Source organism: Tursiops truncatus, chromosome 2 (genome assembly GCF_011762595.2).
Source record: "Tursiops truncatus isolate mTurTru1 chromosome 2, mTurTru1.mat.Y, whole genome shotgun sequence".
Lineage (NCBI taxonomy): Eukaryota > Metazoa > Chordata > Mammalia > Artiodactyla > Delphinidae > Tursiops > Tursiops truncatus.
In genome coordinates, this window is record NC_047035.1 from 169,552,693 (window position 1) to 169,574,309 (window position 21,617).

The 21,617-nt window shown below is 45.1% G+C and overlaps 1 protein-coding gene across 2 annotated transcripts in view; it reads right to left on the reverse strand.

The window, feature by feature from the left end:
- Positions 1–3,919, reverse strand: part of NMT2 (N-myristoyltransferase 2) — a 55,797-nt gene extending 51,878 nt beyond the window's left edge. Inside the window, exon 1 of one of the 2 annotated variants that reach the window (XM_019933488.3) lies at positions 3,730–3,916. In XM_019933488.3, coding sequence (XP_019789047.2) covers positions 3,730–3,839 — 110 coding nt within the window. In that variant the 5' untranslated portion in view covers positions 3,840–3,916. Of the gene's footprint in view, positions 1–3,729 lie in introns of both variants that reach the window. The other variant, XM_033852476.2, reaches the window with a different exon arrangement.
- Between the last annotated feature and the right edge of the window lie 17,698 nt (positions 3,920–21,617).

Genomic DNA, 21,617 nt, shown 5'->3' on the forward strand with positions numbered 1-21,617 from the left:
CCCTAAAGTTTTCCAGGACAAGAAAAATCTCTGGAGAGTTACAGTAATTTTTTGCATCTTCCCACCGACTCTACAGTTGACTAAGGAGAAGTTCCCACCGCCCATCTCAACAACAGATAAAATCAGAACTAACAACACAGTGTACACAGAATAACTTCCATTTTTCCTCTTTAAATTGGGGGTAAGAAAAGAGAGGTTAGGGTCTCTGTTCAAAGGATTCCAAAGTTTTAATTTTAATCTTTCCCAAATACCAGATCTTTAATTTTTCTAAGAAAAATAATTTATTTAAAATGTCTGGGAATACCCTTCAAATACCAAAACTATTTCAGATCTACCCCAGGGAATAATTTGGTCATTTATCTGCCAACATAGGCACCTTCATATATGCTTATTTTATTCCCTATGTAAATATTCTTGGTAGCTGTCTCTATTCACCTCAGTGAATAATGAGGGCAAGGCTCTCTGCGTGAAAAGGAGATGAAACACATCAGTTCATCCAGGAACTATGCATTCTGCAAGCCAGTGTTGGTAAAGCAAGGAGAGAGATTTGCCAACTTGAATGCTAATTTCATGTAGGGCCAACTGTGTGCTCCCGTTTCCGGCACGGGGCAGTAACGATGCTTAACGCGGGGTAGGCAGGCTAAGAGATAAAGACCAGGACCCACTCTATTTTACAAACGGAGAAGACGCAGATCAACGGGGCAAGGAGAAGAAGACAGGTGAAGGTAATTCTTACCTATGTAGACAGATTACCTTAGAACATTTTGGGGTGGGGGGGGCACGCTGCGCAGCAGTCAGGACCTTAGTTTCCTGACTAGGGATCGAACCCGTGTCTCCTGCAGTAGAAGTGCAGAATTCTAACCACTGGACCGCCGGTCCTACCTTAGAACTTTTAATATGCTTTAAAGTTTTCAAGTTCCCTCAAACGCTTTACAAAGACACACTTCCCCTAACTGTAAATCATGTGCTCAAGCAATATTTAAAGCATGTTTCTCGGTAATCCTCTGTTGGTCTACTTCTAATTGCTGCATATTGTTTGAAGATAATAAAGCTACACTTTTTTGAATTCAGTCTTGCTAATTAAAATGGACAATCCCTGCCCTCCCCCATGATTTTTGGAATTCATGAAATCTGGGTAGTGGTGTGCCACTTTCATACTTGGGTGGACCAAAAAGTTAAACGAAGAGCACATTTTCCACAAAAAATAAGATACAGAGATAGTGAGATGCAAGTATTTTATAATATGTCAGCCATTGCTTTTAACTGAACAAAAGTCATATTTCATTTATGGACTTCTGGCATTATCCACAAAATGAAATACCTGTTTTAATTCATAAAATAAAATTCTACAAATATGTAAGTAAAGCATACACAGTAGTATTTACATTGTGCGGACAAAAGAGTCTAATTTGGTAATTTCCTTTTCCCTGAGGCTCCAGTTTTAATATGTCTAAAACAGCCAGTAAATACATTATACTCAATAGCGTGGGTGAATTAATTCTTATAGGCCACAAGGGTACTATTTAGTAAATGACTGCTTTGTGCACTGACCCATACCTAGTGGCCTCAAAGTGATAACTCACCTTTAAAAGGTAAAGTGTGTACATACCCATTCCTCCAAAGTCTCATTATTTGTCACCTGATTAAACTGGTGGAATGAAGAGGCCAGGTGTCAAAAAGAGGAGTCTTTCAAATTTTAACATTTACAAACTTGAGCTACTTAAGAAAAAACTCTAGGTTTCCACTGAGCCATATCATCAGTACCCGAGCCAAATAAAACACAATTACTCCCCCAAATTTGGCCACAGCATCTGAATTCAAATTCAGAAAAGCAGTTCAACTAGCACAGCAACTTGGATTTTCACTAATCTCCTTACATTTTAATAGACTACAATAAACCCATTACAACCATTTCTTCCTTCTAGAACCTGAAATCATGTTATCTGTTCTTGGTGAAAACCTTTCAGTCCACTGAGCAGCTCTAATTTTGAGTAACTGTGCTAACATATAATTAACGTGCCCGTGTCCAAAACTGAAAATGTCTGAAGAAGGCATGGAGATGCTTCTGGGTGCTAATCTGGGAACTTCGCACAGCCTCCTGCAAGGTTCCCGGGGGCAGGTCCTGATCAACGGGTACACAGATGAGTAATTCTCTGTACCATGGACATTCTTGACTGTATAAGCAAAGAAGTACATAATCAAACCTTCCAAAGGATGAAGAACAACAAATAGACATTACAGTGGAGAAGGCAGACGTCCAGGGCCTTTGCCAGAAAGACAGGAGCTAAAAAGTTTTTTGGGTAATGCAACATATTTGCATCTGGGCCCACTGCTGGCACCAGGGCCACTGTTTCAATAACATATCTATATTTAGCTATCTATCACAGACAAATTTCTATCACTGCACAAACAGAAGTCGAGCTCAGATGTCTGCAGAATTTCCTTTCCTCTCTTAAAAAAAAAAACATTCTAGACCAGACTGATAACATTCTGTACTTGCAGCTGCCACTGAAAAATATTCATGCCAATGAAAGATACATTTAGTCAGCTTTTCTTTTTCTTGATCTTTTAATATTTTATAACACATTAAAGCTCAAAGTTCCTTTCTTAAACAAATCTTCAAGCAGACGTTAAACAGAATGCAAATACTTTACACTTTAAATCATCAATCATTTAAAGAATCCTCTCCATGAACTGAATAAATAAGCCATCTGTGACTACGGCCTCCCTATCATGTTTTTAAGCTGACCCACTTCTTCCCCGGTCACCATGGTTTGTAAAATCTCACTTCTAAGGGGATGAGTGCTCGGTGCCAGCTCATAGTTCGCATTCAACTGGGTAAAAGGGTAACGTAAACCCCAGGCAGCATTTAAAATGACCTCCTCTACCTACAAAAACAGAACTTCAATACCCTCCCCCCCCCCACCGGAAGCAATCTTTTCTCCAACCGGAGAGCAAATCAAGTCTGCGAGGGAGAAAATGAGCCAGTTAAAGGAGGAAGAAACCTGATCAGGTGTTAAAACGCATGGCTCTGGACATCAACCAGCAAGCAGGATCGGGTCCGGTCGGCGGGAGCTGCTCCCCAAGACCGAGCTGAAATCAAGGTCGGACCCGCTTCTAGAGATGCTGACCCACTTCTAGAGATGGGACCCGCTCGGCGGCGGCGAACCTGCGCGTCCCCAGGAGCCTGGCCGGGACCCCCGGCGCCCCCGGCCCGGCCCGGCGCGGGGCGGGGCGGCCGGGGAGGCACAACTTTCCGCAGCTCCCCGCCAGCGGCGCCGAAACGGGCAGGGGCGAATCTCAAGCCGCTCCCCGCCATCAGCGACTCTTTTCTCCCGGTGGTGGTGGCGGCTGGGGGAGGGGTGGGAGGACTTCAGGAGAGGATGACAAGGAGCGGAGAGAGGAGGACCACTTCCCACCGGCCAGGCCGCCACAAAGGGAAGGGCGCCGCGCCCCCCTCGGTGTCACCGAGTCTCACGCCTGCCGGGATGGGAACGCGCGAGGGCCGGCGGGCCGCGCGGCAGGTGACAGCGGCGTGGCGGGTCCCCGCGCCTCCCCGCCCACCCGGGGCCTCGCCTCCGCCGCGCGGCTCCGCGAGCCAGACGCGCCCCCCGGACCTCCCGCCGCCCGTGAGCCCCGCGAAAGCCACGCGGGGGGCCGCCCGCCGCTCAGCGGTGCGGCCGCCGCGCCCCGGAGCCGGCGCCCGCGAGGAGCCCCGGGCGCGCTTACCCCTTGGCGTGCTCCGTCTCCTCCTCATTGTCCCCGTCGATCCCGCACGTGTCCTGGTCGTCCAGCTCCAGGCTCTGCTGGCTGGCCGCGGACTCGCTGTCCTCCGCCATCGCGGCGGCGCGGGCTGGGGCGGCGCTCCGGGCAGCTGGCGCTGAGGGCCGGCGCGGCGGAGGCGGCGCAGCGAGCAGCTCCCTCTAGCGCCGCCCGCCGTCTCCTCAGAGCCGGAGCCGCAGGCGTGCCAGCCCCTCCTCGCCCCGCCCCTCCTCGCATGGCTCCGCCCCGCCCCCGGGCCCGCCCCCTGCGGCCCGGGTTGGGTGGCGGGCGGTCCGCGCGCCCCCGCAACCCGGGGTAGGGAGCGGGCAGGGCGGAGGGTAGTAGAGGTGGTCGCGACCCGCTGCGCGCAGGAGCGTGGTCCTGGATCCCGGCCGGTGCCTGAACCCTGCGCTCGCCTCTGAATGGCGCAACCTGAAGACCCCGAATCCTGAGTCTTCGTTTTGGGAGCACAGGCAACGCGATTTTACATCTCTTCGTAGTAGGAAGACTTTTAACTCTTTGCAGGAAATTCTTAGTCAGGGGTAGGCGTGCCAAGACCACTGATTTCCAGAACCCTCACCCCCGCCCTTCACCTCATCCCCAACCACGTACGCTTTGTAAAAGTTCCATTTCATATGTCTCTGTCTTTCCAGTATACTATAAAGTCAAAGCCAGAGTCAAAACAGAGTGCTTCCAGCCTTCCCGCCTCTCCGTTCCAACGAGACTCGCAGCCCTAAAACTCTTGACAGAGAAAAATGTAGAACTGCCCCTGTTTTTGCTGGACGGCTTAGACCACAACCATCTTTGGGGAAATGGGACTTGTCCATGATGCTGGGGCCTTGGACAGTGTCAGTGAGTGAGGCCACTCTGGCGTCCTCAAGTGAAGGTTATGACCTAGACCTCCGAGCAAAAGTGGGTGGCCTTCTAGGCTCAGATGGTCCCGTTTCTCTCCCCGTGAACGCAGGAGGGGAAGGAGGCACCCCGCGGATTGCCAAATAAAACGCGGGTGAAGTCCAAACTCTTATTTGCTGTTGCAGTCTGTACACCCCGGTCCCTTCCTTTGTTCTCCTTTCATGAGCAGAGTTCAAGGTCCCACTGGGTCATGGGAAGCCTACATGGCTTTACAAAGGCAGTGGAAAGATAGTTATCAGAAATGCTCAGAGAGGAAAAAAGAGGCTTTTAAAAGCCACCTGAAATTTTTGGTGCGGGTCCTTTTTTTTGCAAAAGGCATTGGGAGCATTTGGGGGCTCCTTTTTTTCCCCACAAGCCAGACCGTGCCCTTAAAATACGGTAAGATAGAAGTATCTAGAGACAAAAATTGCAGAGCTATTTCAAAGTTCACCAGACTTTTATGACTGACTGAGGATGAGCCAGCAAAGGTTCTGTAAGAAGTGCAAAATGGGGCCAAACCACGAAGGAAATACAATGCTTTCTTTCACAATTGCAATGATTTCTGAGGCAGAAAGTCACATGTGGCCCTCTAGCTTCAAACTTTAGGCAAATATAGATCAGTGAATTTCCCGCTGCTCATCCCTGTGAACGGGAAGAGTTGGCTAACGGTAACCTGGTTGGGTAGTCAGCAGGACGCTGCAAATCCATCCCATCGGTTGCTATAGCCTATTGGAAGGGTTCTCTAAAATGTTTTAAAAATACAAAGCCGAGTCAGCAGACACGTATTATTTATATGAATTCTCAAGAAATTTTGACTGAGAACCTCTCAAAAAGAATAAGAAAACAAATAATCCTGGAGAAATATTGAAATGAGGGTATCAAAAACCAGTTAAGGGCTTCCCTGGTGGCGCAGTGGTTGAGAGTCCACCTGCCGATGCAGGGGACACGGGTTCATGCCCCGGTCCGGGAGGATCCCACATGCCGCGGAGCGGCTGGGCCCGTGAGCCATGGCCGCTGAGCCTGCGCGTCCGGAGCCTGTGCTCCGCAGCGGGAGAAGCCACAACAGTGAGAGGCCCGCGTACCGCAAACAAAACAAAACAAAACAAAACAAAACAAACAAAAAAACCCAGTTAAACACTGGAAAGCAATGATAAATAGGGAACATCTGTTCCCCAGAATGCAAAGAAGTTGGCCCAGATGACTCTTTGGTACTGGATGGAGGTATTACATAATACAAACGTGTGTCATCATTAATCATTTGAAGGAGGACAGAGTTTGCCGACAACCCTGGAAAATTCTTAAATCCTATTGTTATGCATAGAAACTCACTATGTTTCTAAAAAATTTTGCTTCTTCTTCTGGTTTAATCCCAGAGTTTGGGGGACTGGAAGCAGGTGGTATCTTCTAGAATCTCAGATCCAACATTTATTTGGGGGAAGAGAGTACTGTACAGTGATTACTAGTGTGTTAAAAGAAGCTCTTGGAAATTTCCTATCCTACTTGACTCATCTCTTATTATAGATGTAAGATCATAGTTGTATAATTAGTCTTGTTTTATTTAAACTATGGTAACTTTTTGCTTTTAAAAAAAATTGTGCTAAATTACACATACCATAAAATTTACCATCTTAACCATTTCTAAGTGTACAGTTCAGTAGTGTTAAGTACATTCACATTGTTGTGCAAGCCCACCTCCAGAGCTTTTTCATCTTGCAAAACTGCAACTAGAACCGTTAAACAACTCCCCATTTACCCCTCTCTCCAGCCCCTGGCAACCACCTATGGATCTGACTACTTTCTATCCCTCTGAATTTGACTCCTCTAGGTACCTTGTATAAGTGGAATCTTACAGTCTTTTTGTGACTAGCTTATTTCCCTTAGCAAAATGTCCTCAAGGTTCATCTGTGTTGTACCATGTATCAGAATTTTCTTCCTTTCTAAGACTGAATAATATTCTGTTGTATGAATAACATTCTGTTGTATGAATAACATTGTATTATTGTAAATCATAAGATCCTAAACTTTGAGGCTGATGCTGTGATTTGGGTGAGATGTTGGGGAGTCTTGTGGGCGAGGGGAAAATGTGAACATAAGATGGATGTGATGTAAGAAGGATGTGAATAACTGTCCAGAAGGTAGATTGATAGATTCATTGCAAAACTATGGCCTCAAATCTCTACTCCTGTCGTTGGCAGCTCCTCCCATCAAGAGATGGAACCAACATCCCCACCACTTGATTCTGGGATGACCAACAAAATTTGGCAGAAGTGACGGTGTGGCAGGTTGGGGACATAGAGTATACCCTTTCGCTTCCTCTATCCCTTTACTTCCAGCAAAAAGAAATTCTGATGATACAGGGTGTGTATCTAGGATACATCATATTTATTAATATGAGAACTAATGAACTCTGGCCAAAGGGAGGCTTGCACACTCTACTCTACCCAGTGGAATGCTTCCCCTCCACAGGCACAAGCCTAGGTTAGCCTGTGGGCTGGACCTGGAGTGAGCCCAGACCTCCTGGGCTCTCCAGTTCTTGGTCAGTCTGCCAACTGACCACGGACACGTGAGCGAGCCCCACTGAGTTTAGCATAACTGCCCAGCTGACCCATAGATGTGTGAGAAATAATCCATGGTCATTGTTTAAAGCCATTAAGTTGTGGAGTGTTTTTTGTTTTTGTTTTGTTTAATGAAGCAATAACTAAATGCTATACTACAGAAGAGCAAAGACCAAAAGAAAATCTTAAAGATTGACACATCCTTTATCATCAACTTGATAACTGTCTATGTATCAGGGTACGTCTGAAAAAGACTCCTGCCAAGTCGAAAGTTTGCACGTGCCGCTCTGTACTCACAAAAACAATGCCCATTACTTTTGCATTGTGTTAACTCTTCCTGATAGCCGGTCTGCTTCACACTCAGGTTGACTTGATTGTAATTAAAAAAAAAAAAAAAAGTGACTCCATTTCTAATTGTGGAGGAAACTATGACTACGCTGTACCTTTTGCAGTTGTGTGTTTGACAAGCACTTCTTAGGGTCAGTGTGAGCGCAATTTTCACCTCCCATTGCTTATGATCCTGCTGAAAAGTTTTCCTACTTGTCCAAACTAGCAGGGTGGTACCAGCAGGCCAGCTGCATTAGGCAGCTTCACTGTTGGTGCGACCGTCTCGCACCCCGTAGGACAAAGCAGAGTGTGAGGGGGACGCCAAGGAAACTGCCAGAGGATGTAGAGATGATGCCATAGCATGAGCTAGAAGGTGCCTTAAGTCTGTAAACAAGGTCATTTCACGACCACACCCTGTTGCCACCTGTGAATATAGCCAGGCTTTGTTCACCAACACATCACTGGATGGTGTAGTGCCAAAGTTTATCAGTTCTTTCATGAATAAAAACTGTCTATTCCAGAAGCACATTCTCATCAGAAAGTTTTACTTGAAGTATTAAGTACGAAAGGAGGCAAAAGGATCTATTCTAGCCTGTCCAGGATTAGGGTTTCCCAGTCCTCTCAGGAAGAAAGGGTGGAGGAGAAAGGAAAAGAGTAAAGGAAGTAGGGAGAGTAGGTAAGGGAGTGGAAGGGGGGAGGGGCAGATCAAGAAAGGGACGCTAGTGGGGTACAGGGAAGCAAAGAAAGGCGTAGGGAATCAGCTGCCAGCAACCCAAAGGCCACAAGGGCCTCCCAGATGAGAGGACTCCCTGCCTCCAGCCTCTACCTCCCTTTAGATCCTTTTCAACAGTGCTACTCAAATGATCCTTCTATAGCAATCTGATCAGTCCCCTGACTTAGAACTTCTGCAAGTCCCAATTGCTTTCTGCACTGAGTCAAAGCTCCTTAGGTGAGCATTCAAGGCCACCCACAAACTAACCTCACCTTGCCTCTGGTCTCACACTCCTCAAGCCTCCCCATGACCAGCATACTGTTTCCGCTAGGATACTCCATCCAGTCTCTAAACGCACCAGGTCTTTACTTAGATTTCACTTGTCTCTTCCCCCTCGTCTCATCCATCACTGATGACAGGTCAAATGTTGCTTCCCTGTCAAGCTTCCCAGACACCAGAGAGTTGCCCAGTGTCCTCTGCTCCCAAGGCCCTCTGTTCATGCCTCTGTTACCAATGCAGTAATTAACCTTTTTCTATGCCTGCAACCATCCCATCATGTGACTGTCAGCTCTGAAGAGTCCTGCTCCTTTTACTGGTCTCAGTAGCCCTATCACCCAACAGTGCCTGGCCCAGAATGAACGAATGAATGAATGTCTCTTCCACCTCATTTCTCCCTATATGCAAACCCATCCCCTTTTGATGGTTTACTTGCAGAGGCATTCAGGCAAAATTTCTTACCATGGAAATCCCTGGTAAAATCCCTACCATGGATTTTCAGGAAAACTTAAAGATGGGAAGTAGAGACACAGTTTAACTTGTTTCTTCTAAGGACAGAGATTTCTTCCAGGAATCATATGTGAGCACAGGATTCTTGTTCCCACTTTTTCAAAAGTAAAATATGTGAGGGAAGAAGAGGAAGGGAATCTATTTGAACAGTAAAAGAGGAAAAAATGCTTCCCCATTGCTAGGACCTTTCGTCTTTATACAAGCTAATACCATCACTGGTACATCAGCCCCTGAAGCCAAGTCTCCCCGGGAGCCTCCCATGCACACTCAGTGGATCTGCCAGAAAGGAAGATGTACATCTCGCCCAAACTTGCTAAGATGCAGACACTCACGGGCTCACACTGGCACTCCTGTGTCAGAGCTCGGTGAGAAAGTTCCTGGGAAAGCCAGCTATATTTCCTCGGAAGTTTGGGAACACACATGAAGATTGGATACTGGCCACCCAGTGGGTGTTGATATCCAAGAGGAGCTTATAGCTGCACCAATTAGGTAAAACAGGTTACACCATTTTTCTCTAATCCCTCTTCCCTACCACCTGGGCTCTGGAGGCCCCACAGCCCGGCATGTGGAGAGATCCTGTGAACCACAGGGAAATGCCAGAACCAAGGGTGGGGTGGACTTGGCATTGGACAGAAAAAAGATAAAAGATTCAAACAGAATGTGACTGGAGTGAACTTCTTAATACCTGCCATCACTGAAAGCTCTGGGATCTGCCCAAGATATCACTAAGGGTGGGGAAAGGGAGATTTGAAAGCATGGGTTTTTTTGGTTTTTTTGTTTGTTTGTTTCTGGCTGCACAGCGTGGCATGCAGGATCTTAATTCCCCTACCACGAATTGAACCCGGGCCACCTGCAGTGGAAGCGTGGAGTCCTAACCACTGGACTGCCATGGAAGTCCCACACCCATTTTATTTTATAAAGACAAAAACAAAGCCAAAAAAACCCCACCTATGTATCATTTTAGTTATTTGTAAATAGTGTCTCCGAGCAAAAATGGTACCATCCTTTTAAGAAGAAACTGTAGATAGATTCAGATCCCTGTACCTTCCTATTCCTGTTTATGGCCAAGGAAGATACATATTCACAAGATTTGCATAGCGTAAACGTCAGTGTTAAAATGTGTTGAGGGTTACAGCCTGGTTTAATTTGTAAAACTTCTGAATTGGAGAATGTTTTTACAGAAATTTGTAGAAAGTGATTTAAGGCATACTTTTTCATTAGACACAACCATTTACCCACAGAGATTTCTTAGTGTTTTCCTTCTTGTCCACTCAGAACGGGCACTTCAGTCATTTGCTCTGCAGTGGAAATGGGTTGGTGCAGATCCAACCACGTTCTCTCATCCTCACTGGCCTCAATTTCCACCCTTTAGTGTAACCAGAATCTTGCCTACCGGCAGTACATCGTGTGACCATCAACTGAGGAAACCAATTCGACCCTTGCTAGAAGCCAATGCGTGATACTGGAGTTGTTGAATCCTCATAGCCTAACTTACAGAAGAACAGAAACAGACTCACAGTTACAGAGAACAAACTAGTGGATACCAGTGGGGAGGAGGTGGGGGGAAAGGGTGAGAAAGGTGTAGGGGATTGAGAGATACAAGCTACTGTGTATAAAATAAATAAGCTACAAGGATATATTGTACAGCACAGGGAATATAGCTATTATTTTGTAATAACTTTAAATGGAGTATAATCTATAAAAAATTGAATCACTATGTTGTACACCTGAAACTAATATAATATTGTAAATCAATGACTTCAATAAAAAAAACCACTAATTTGAAAAGATACATGCACCCCAATGTTCATAGTAACATTAGTTACAATTGCCACACTATGGAAGCAACCTAAGTGTCCATCAACAGATGAATGGATAAAGAAGATGTGGTATAAATTATATCTACAACAGAATACTACTCAGCCATAAAAAGGAACTAAAATTTGCCATTTGCAGCAACATGGATAGACTTGGAGGGCATTACATTAAGTGAAATAGTAGGAAGTTGTGCAAGAGAAAGTATTTCAGAGATTTTCAAGCACTACATAGATGTATAGAATTACCATGAGGCTAGGCCTCCCACAGAGCATGGCAGCGCTTACAATTCCAGTGAAAAAAACTAATGATTTCTCAGTGTCCATTGGTTTTTCTGCCCTGTTAAAGACCAAATGTTCAAATGGTCCTGTTTAGTGGGACAGATATGACTTCCCATCATTGCTGGTATGAGTTTCCTGGAGGTTGTGGGTTTGGAGATGAATTTTGCAGAAAAAGAATTCTTGGATGTTGGGTAGAGAGAGCAGGAACCTTTGATGACCAATTGGAGCAGTGAGAAGAAAACCAAATGTCTTTTGCATAACTGGCAGGGAAAGAACCCGTGAGTGAAGCGGGGAGGCGATATAATTAGGCTACTTTGATAAAGACTCCTGAAATCAAATGTGAATAAATTGAATCCACTGCAGAAGCATCCACCGATTATGTTGTCAAAGATGCAGGCGGGAGACATGGATTTCACTAGTGTTTTGAATGCCTTGTGAGGAACAGAGTCTAGAGGCAAAACTGCCAGTTAATATGACTTATTTCAGATGAGAAATGATCACAGACTGTCCCAGAGACTCTACAGTGGAGGAAAAAAACCAGCCAAACACACACAAATTAAGAAACAACAACCAAAACCCCCCAACACTTCAGCAACGAGCCAGTTGCAGGAAGGAGCAGGACGTGATTCAGAGTCTCCACGCCTGAGGGAGGGTGACAATGGATACTCCCAGGATCTAGGGGAAATGTGTTAGACACTTCAGTGTAGTTACAGAGCTTTCTTGTAAATACGACGAAGCATGATTTCATTTTAAAGTAATTCCTACCAGGCCAGCCTTTGGATTTTTTTATGTTTACTTTTATTTTGCATGTCAAGTTGATTTTTTTAAAACAAATATCCAAAAATACCCAAGAGGATCATGTTCCAGGTGAACGCTGTTTTATTTGGTCAACAAGTATTTATTGTGTATTTATGGTGTCAGGTATTGAAGCAGAGACTTTGTACTGTATTATTTCGTACTGATCTCTACAACAGCTCTGTGATGTAGGCATTATTCTCATTTTCCATTTAGGCATCTGAGCCTCAACGAGGTTATGTAACTTATCCAAAATAGTGTCTTAGCAAATTCTTACAGCACTTACAGCTCTGCGTGGCAAGTTCCTGTTTTCTTGTTAGAGAAGACACTTGTCTACACGATGTGTTACCCTATTCTGTCATCAGAATCCACCTGCCCCTGTAGACACTGCAAATGCCAGCTACTCACTTTGGTGGCTTCTCTCGCCGCTCAAGGTGGTGCTATGACCCCGTTTTGTCCATGAGACATAAAGACTCCTCCTGGGGGCCATCAGGGGAATTGAGCAGCTGCAACTACTGCCCAGCCGCTTGGCAGAGAGAAAGATGTGAAGAGCTTGATCCTCAGGGGGGTCACAGAGCCTCTGAGCTCTAGGACCACCACCTGCATGCCTCTTGTTAGGGGAGAAAAATAACTCCCTAGTGTTTGGGCTCCTTGTATTTGGATATTGTCTTACTTGCAGCTGAGAGCATTCCATCAATACAGGCAGGCCAGGCTTGCCTCTGTATGCCCAGATTCTCGCCACTCGCTTTGAGGGAGAGGGCCCTGCTAGCAGGTCACTGCAGGGAGACAAGGCAGCCTGCCTGGGGCCAGCAGGACCATCAAACGACCCTGCATGAAAGCATCCCCCCCCAAAAGGGTCTGAAGACCAAATTGGATTCTCTCTTTTGGGAATCTGAACTGGAGATATAGGCAGATGGCTTTTTATTTAACAGAGAAGGGAGACATAAGAACAAAAATGAAACAAGACAAAACAGAGGCTACGAGAAAAGCTGAGTCATATCAAGGCAGTGAAGTGCACTCCAGTGAATACCGTCTGTCAACTCCCGACGCCCGAAAGATGGGCTGACCAGAGGTGGAGATCCTGGTGTGGACCAGTTATTCTCATCAATTCCATGTAGGCCTGAGGCCTCAGCTCCTGCCTCAGCTGAATTCTGTGATTTAATGATCCTCTTCTCAATTTCATTCTTAGTTTCCAGGGAGAAGTGGCTGAGAAGGGAGGGGGGGCTAAGAGAGCCCAGGCTGAGATTACTGTTTAGATAAGTGGCTCTGCTGTCTGCTCCTTAAGCATCTAAGAGCTTAGGAAAGCAGGCCTTGGTTTCAGGGGCTCCCAGAAGGCCATGGGTTCTAGGAAAACCCCTGAGATCTGATGGATGTGGAGGCTAGTGCACCCCCAGGACAGAATCCAGGGAGCTCCGAGCAGCCTAGGCCTTCCTCTCCACGATCAGGACCATGCCGTTTCCTTGCCAAATCCTCCAACGAGACTAGCACATTCTTGTTTTCTTTTTTTATTGAAGTGTTGTTGCTATACAATATTATATAAGTTACAGACATACATTATAGTGATTCACAATTTGTAAAGGTTATACTCCACTTATAGTTATTATAAAATATTGGCTGTATTCCCTGTGCTGTACATTATATCCTTGTAGCTTATTTTATGCATAATAGTTTGTGCTTCTTAGTCCCCTGCCCGTATCTTTCCCCTCCCCCCTTCCCTCTCCCCACTGGTAACCACTAGTTTGTTCTCTATATCTGTATTCCAAATCAAATGCTGAACAAGTGCTGGGAGATATATATATATATATATATATATATATATATATATATATATATATATAAAACATCTTCTTTATTCATTCATTTGTTGATGGACAATTAGGTTGCTTCCATACCTTGGCAACTGTAAATAATGCTGCTATGGGGTACATGTATCTTTTCAAATTATTTGGTTTTTTTTTTATATATACCCAGGAGTGGAATTGCTGGATCATACGGTAGTTATATTTTTAGTTTTTTGAGAAACCTCCACACTGTTTTCCACAGTGGCTGCACCAATTTACATTCCCACCAACAATGTACAGGGTTTCTTTTTCTCTACATCCTTGCCAACATTTGTTATTTGTGTTCTTTTTGATGATACCCATTTTGACAGATGTGGGGTGATATCTCATTGTGGTTTGATTTATATCTCCCTGATGATTAGTGACGTTGAGCATCTTTTTATGTGCCCATTAGCCATCTGCATTTTCTCTTTGGAAAAATGTCTATTCAGTTCTTCTGCCTGTATTTTAATTGGGCTGTTTGTCTTTCTATGTTGAGTTGTATGAGCTGTTTACGTATGTTGGATATTAACCCCTTACTGGTCATATCATTTGCAAATATTTTCTCCCATTCAGTAAGTTGTCTTTTGGTTTTGTCAATGGTTTCCCTTGCTGTGCAAAAGCTTTTAAGTTTCATTAGGTCCCATTTGTTTATTTTTGCTTTTATTTCCTTTGTTTTAGGAGACGGAGCCAAAAAAATATCAGTACAATTTATTAGACCAGCACATTCTTAAGCAGCTTCAGACTTCATGTCATTCATCGCCCCAATCACTCCCTGTACCTGTGCCCCAGCTGCTGCCAGCGTCTGGGCCCAGAGCAGCGGCTGGTTCCCAGCTATCTCTGCGAGGCCTGGCAGCAAGGCCGCTTCTGGGTTTCTTGCTTGCTTCACTGTCACAAGTAGCTGTGTGGGAAGCTCCCACCAATCTGATGTAAGTTGATCAACATCCTGCTAACAAGCCAGCTGCCTAACACAGCTCATCTGCCTCTTCTCCTAAATCCTCATTTCTTTACGTACTAGTCTGCTCGGGGTACTGTCACAAAATACCATAGACTACGTGGCGTCAACAACTGAAATTTATCTTCTCATCATTCTGGAGGCTGGAAGTCCAAGGGCAAGGTGCCAGCAGGGTAGGTTTCTGGTGCGAGCTCTTTTCCTGGCTTGTAGATGGTCAGCTTCTCGCTAGGACCTCACATAGCCTTTCCTTCGTGGGTGTGCAGAGAGAGAGGGCACAAAAGTAAATTCTGGGGTCTCTTCTTATAAGGACACTACCCTATCGGATCAGGGCCCTGCACTTAATGACATCATTTAGCCTTAAGTACTTCCTTAGAGCCGCCATCTCCAACTACAGCCATACTGGATGTTAGGGCTACAATATCTGAGTTTTGGGGGAGACACAGTTCAGTCCATATTGCCTTGAAAGCGGTAGCCACGCCTGACTAAGCTTTTACTCCCCCATCGGAGCATAGACCGGACATACCTTGCGTCCAATGAATGCTAGTCAGGGAAGTCATGAATGAAATGACAGAGCTTGGATTTTAACACAGGTTTTCTAGCCTCCAAATCAAATGCTGAACAGCTGCTGGGAGTTAAAGGAAGAAAAAGGCATGGTTCTCCCTCTAGGAGTTTAACCTTTTTATGGAGGCAGGTCAAACCACTGAAGTAAATTATATTACGAAGCATCATGCCGTGGTGAGTGGGCCCATTGGGACACACGGAAAGCATTCTAGAAGATCCTTTAGGGACACGAGCTGACCCTAAGAGGCTGGTTTGCTTCGGGACCTTGGAGGACAGATGGGGGGAGAGGGAAGGGCACCCAGCCAGGAAAACTTGGGATCTGAGATCTGAGATGGAGGTCTGAGATTCAGCATGGTGGGGGCTGGAGCAGAAGTGCAACACGGGGTGAGAGTTCCAGAACAACCGGGGCGGGAGGGACCAGACAGCAGGAAAAAGATGGGGAGAGTTCTGGAAGAGGCCAAAGGAGACGATGACAACTTCAAGTCTAAAGTAAACTTTCCACTGAGAACAAGAGCTCTGACATTTTAACCAACCATTTAAACATTACTAGAAAATGTAATCCTGTCCTCAGTAGAAGGAATTATTTCATAGTTTAAAAAGGGTTTGTTTGGTTTTTTTTTTTGTCATATGGACTGTTGATATAGTTGTGCAGAGGATGCTATCATTTTAAAGTTAGAAGTGCATCCAATATTCATGGTGAAATTTTAAGTGAGCTCTTTATACAACTAAGTATATCTTTTCACATATTTTTTTCAATCCAGGTATTGGATTGTATAATACCTGCAGTCATGCTTTGTGCTTTAACTCGTACTTTGTTTTTCTAAAATTATTTGTTATTTGGGACAAGTGAACTCACAGAAGTATCTTTCTGAGACCAAGCCTGACTTCAGAATTTTCATATATATATTTCAGGAGACAGTGCTGAGAATACTGTATTTTTCGAAATAGAATAACATGAAAGAGTAACATGCCACTCTTTAGCAAAACTATTGAAAACCACACCTACTCTTGGGAAAATATTCCGATAGTGTGGTAAGATGACCTGCTCTGTAAATGTTAAGAAATTCAAGCTTGAAGGGCACCACACTCCCACCATACACTATCTACGATGTGTCCACATCTGTCCCCCCAGCACCCTCTGAGGGTCCACCCATGGAATCAGTGATGTTTGAAAATTACTGTGAGACATGTAGAGTTTCTCAATACAAACTTAAGGAAGCCAGAAGCTTTTAAGAAGTGTGGGTATTTAAGAGCGTTCCTTCCTATTTGTGAACGTGTATGTCTGCGACCTTTTTCATAGTATAACGCTAAGAGAAGTCAGCTTTTAAATTGTCACACTACTTTACAATGATCCTTCTGAATGACGTCACACAACTTTCCATATTTAGTGGATCGATCAGTCCATTCATTCTTCTATTCATCCTTTCAACATCTACATGCGTATTATTACCCCAACTTTGGGCATATTTGGGGCGTAGAAGAACAGCTATTGAGGTGGTAAGAGTCAAGCTAAATCCCACTTCAGTGTTGAGTTTGTCAGTTTTGGATAGAATGTTCTAGAGCCCCATTATTTCACACGCAACATTTTCTTTCATTCTTCTTCCTCATTCAAATCGGCATATGGTTGCCCTGGCAGTCTCTGCCCTTACCCTCCCTCCTCCCTCTTTCTTTCTCTCCCTTCGGATAAAGTAAAAAGAAATGAAGTGTCATTTTACTTTTTGGAGATTTTTCAGGAACCCGACCTCCCCGGAGGGCAGAAATACTACAATAGAAAGTAAAGGTCAGGTTGACCACGGGGAAGCTCAGGCTTCCGTTTGGCTGTCCTATGGGCTCCTCTACTGGGGCCTAGAGCCTCTGACTGCTGCAGCTTTCGGCAAAGGAGGAACAGCCTGGTGCCCACAAATCCTGCAGCTGCTTTCATCACAGTTAGGGACAGGAAGAGAAGGCTTGGGTGTCAGGGAAGCTGAATTTCTAGCTGCCTTTCAAACTTCTGGTGAGCCATCCTTTACTCTTGGACAAGTAGGAGTAAGGATACGGAGTGGCTGAGGGTAGGCAAAGATGCTACCTCCCATTTACCTCCTGCTTCCTGCCCAAGCATCACATTTCCTAACCAGATCCCAGCTCTGACTTGACACCTTGAATCTGGACTGTTAAGTCGGGTTCATTTCACTCCTGGCTCTGAACAGCCTGCTTCTTAGCTTACCCGTGTCTGGCTTTGATCCTGGATTTCAGAACCTGATACTGCTTCCTCCCTTCTGATCATCTAGCATAGATTTATTCCCCCTGCTGCTCTGGATTCTCAACCTTGGTCTCTGATAGGGTGGGGCTGGGAAACAGAACCGGGTCCCTGGGGAGCACTGGGTCCTCGGCTCTCTGTGCATCTGCTATTGGATGTGGCCACGCAGATGCAACTTGCCTTGCTGCCAGCATTCCTGAGCTCTCGAACGGCTATACCTTATTTTCTAATCCTCTTCCTTTTAAAAGGTAGAGTGTTCTGCACGTCTGCCTGTGAGTAGAACAAATCCTTTGTGCTGTGGGAATTAGAGACGAAGAAAGGAGTTTTGCTCTCATCACAATTTCCTAAATTACCTGTTGTACTCGTAGCTCAAATCACACCTGATTTTCTTTTTAAATAACTGACAGTGAGAGCTATCACCTAGCACAATCGCACACCTCTGTGGTGGCATTTCTCCGAATCGTAATGCGGCCAGGGGGACTCCTGCGGGCTCACACGAATAATCTACAGACGTTCAATTTCAGTTCTCACACACCGAGTGACTGAATCCCGTGAAGCGTTCTTTGACACCAGGCTTTTGGAAAACAAAAAGGCTATTTATGAGGAGATGAACAAAAGGAAATGATAAAAATTGCAAGTGAAAGCACTGGCCCAACTCTAATTTCATAACCCTGACCCTGTAGTTAGAAGGTTCTCGATGCTGGACATCTCTCCTTAGGAAATATTTGATGGGAGAAGGATGTAATAATGTTGATGACTTTCTCCAGCCAGGACGTGGCTGTCCCTGGGCTTCCACTTTTAGTGAATTTTTTTGTTCTTATGGAAGCTTGGGAAAGGCCAAATTGGCTCTTAAGATATCATCTGAATGTAGAAAACAGACTTATGGTTACCAAGGGGGAAAGCGGGGGGGAGGGATAAACTGGGAGATTGGGATTGACATATACACATTACTATACATAAAATAGGTAACTAATAAGGACCTACTGTATAGCACAGGGAACTCTACTCAATACTCTGTAATGACCTATATGGGAAAAGAATCTAAAAAAGACTGGATATATGTATAACTGATTCACTTTGCTGTACAGCAGAAACTAATACAACATTGTAAATCAATTATACTCCAATACAAAGTAATAAAAAAGATATCATCTGAATAAGCAAGATATCACTGCTGCAGCCCCTGCATGGGACTCAGTACTCTTCAGAGCTCTTCTCCCAGCTTGGGTCCTTCATATCCCACTGGCCCTTGTCCCCTAAGGCCATTACAGCAGATGGGAATGGCCGATCTCTTATTGTCCCATTTATTTTTACATGCGAGTACGATACTGACCCATACCAGACCTCAATCCACTTCTCTGTACTTCTTGTGCTGACCAGTACATTCCATGGCATGTCTTAAAGCATTTCTGAACCCTAAACATCAGCATGTCCATAATGATTTACAACAGAAGCCCTAACACACAGGAACACTGTTTCACCTTTCGTGGTTCTTACAAGGTGAGATAATCACAAACAGAGCTTTAAAAGTAATCAGTTATGCTGGATGCTTAAATGGTTGCATGAGTGAGCTTTGAGGGCAGAACCCTGTCGCATTTCTTTCTTTTAATAAATTTTTAAAATTTTATTTATTTATTTTTATTTTTGGCTACGTTGCGTCTTTGTTGCTGTGTGCGGGCTTTCTCTAGTTGTGGCGAGCTAGGGCTACTCTTCGTTGCAGCGCGTGGGCTTCTCACTGCAGTGGCTTCTCATTGCGGTGGCTTCTCTTTGTTGTAGAGCACGGGCTCTAGGTGCACGGGCTTCAGTAGTTGTGGCATGTGGGCTCAGTAGTTGTGGTTCGCGGGCTCTAGAGTGCAGGCTCAGTAGTTGTGGCGCATGGGCTCAGTAGTTGTGGCACACAGGCTCTAGAGCGCAGGCTCAGTAGTTGTGGTGCACGGGCTTAGTTGCTCGGCAGCATGTGGGATCTTCCCGGACCAGGGCTCGAACCCATGTACTCTGCATTGGCAGGCGGATTCTTCACTACTGCACCACCAGGGAAGCCCCTGTCACATTTACATCTGTACCCCCAGAACTTTGTTTAGTGCTTACTGCCTGGTTTACTACTGGAGAAATAACTGCTTAATACTGAATGATCCTGCATGAACTAAAACAACATGCACTATTTTCAGATAATTTATCCTCTATTACTTCAGCCTTTAAGGATCTCAGTAAAAAAAAAGAGGAATCACTAGAAAAACTGGAAAGATACAAATGGACTAAATCTGACTCTTATTCAAGAGGAAATTTTGCTTAGCAGAAGTCACCCACCTTCTCCGATAAAGAAGGGAACAGGGAATCGTTAATGCAAATTCAAGTTTAAAATAGCAACATGTAATTTACGCATAGATATTTTTCAGCTATCACCCCCCCGAATATCTTCAGGGTTGAATGCTTTGGGTAGATGATGTCAGGGAATCCGTATGCAGGGCAAACAGCGTGTGAAAAAATTCACCAGTTGTATCAAGTTCCTGATGTACTGTCTTTAAAGATCCTCAGATCATTCCCTTTACAAAGCAGCATGTCCATTTTTAGAGGGCTTACCTCGGGCTGGTTGGCCACTCTTGCCGTTCACAGCTGTAGGTCGCCTCTCTGTGGTCAGTGAAACCAGCCTCAATCTAACCCTTCATTAAATCTGCAAGTAAGGAGACTGGACCAGGGGACCTCTGAGGGCCTTTCGGCTCCCCCTTCTGGGATGACATCAAACCATCAGAGTAGATCTGGAAGCAGTGAGCTTCTCTCTCTGCATGTTTTCCCCCGGGTTCCTCTGAGTTATAGCTGTGAGGGCAGATGCGAGGTTAATTTTTAAAATCCCTTAAATGGCCCAATTTTGGCAGCTCCTGTACTCCCTAAGCCATCCCTTGAGAGCCAGCGTAAGAGGTCTCGCTGCTCCCCCAGAAGATGCTGAGTGGATTCAGGCTCCCCACTTTGTTTCTTCTTCTGGACAAGAGGCCCCGCCCCCCATGCTGTGAAGTACCCCCCTCGGTCCTCGGACTCCTGCTGCCATTCTCCACGGCCTCCTTCTACGTACTTCTCTCCTTCTGATACTTAAAACGAAAAAGCCTAACAGCAGGACTGCAAGCTAAGAACAAATCCTTGTTGCCACTGCCTAGCACAATCCTTTTCAAATGCTGTTATTTTTTAAAAAACTGAAATCATTTTAGAAAAAGTCATTACACGAGGCCCCCTAATATATAAATCAGTAAAGACTGGAAGATTCTGTCTTGGCTTCTGGCCTCAAAGAACCCCAGTATACTTCAGAATAATTTTAAAACCAATTGCTGGGTTTCCCTGTTGGCACAGTGGTTAAGAATCCACCTGCCAATGCAGGGGACGCGGGTTTGAGCCCTGGTCTGGGAAGACCCACATGCTGCGGGGCAACTAAACCCGTGTGCCACAACTACTGAGCCTGCGCTCTAGAGCCTGTGAGCCACAACTACTGAGCCCTCGTGCCACAACTACTGAGCCCACGTGCCACAACTACTGAAGCCCGCGTGCCTAGAGCCCGTGCTTCACAACAAGAGAAGCCACCGCAATGAGAAGCCCATGCACCACAACAAAGAGTAGCCCCCGCTCGCTACAAGTAGAGAAAACCCCGCGTGCAACAAAGAAGACCCAATGCAGCCAAAAACAAATAAATAAATTTATATAAAAAACCCAAAAAACAAACCAATTGCTTAGGATACTGAAGAAAGAGAAATTATTGGGGGAAAAAAATAAGTATCAGTAAAAACACTCTACCTGCTCCCTTAGCTGTTACAAATATTTGGTAAAAGGAAATAAGACCAACTTAAGCTCACTTTTAAGACAGCTTTCTTTGGGTTCTTTCATTTTCCCATTCATATTGATGGAGGCGTTATGACCTGGGTCAACCAAATAAAGAAAAAACAAACTGGAGTAGGAAGTCAGAGATTGTGAGTCATAGAGAACTATCTCTTTACCAGGACCAGCTCCAACGAAAAGAATGATGAACAGGAAATGTCCAACACCATAGCATGAGGTTGGAGTTAAAGAAACAAGTTCTACTTAAGTATAACAAGAATAGAGTCAACTTCATGGGCTTGTAACCAAAGCCAGATAGCGTG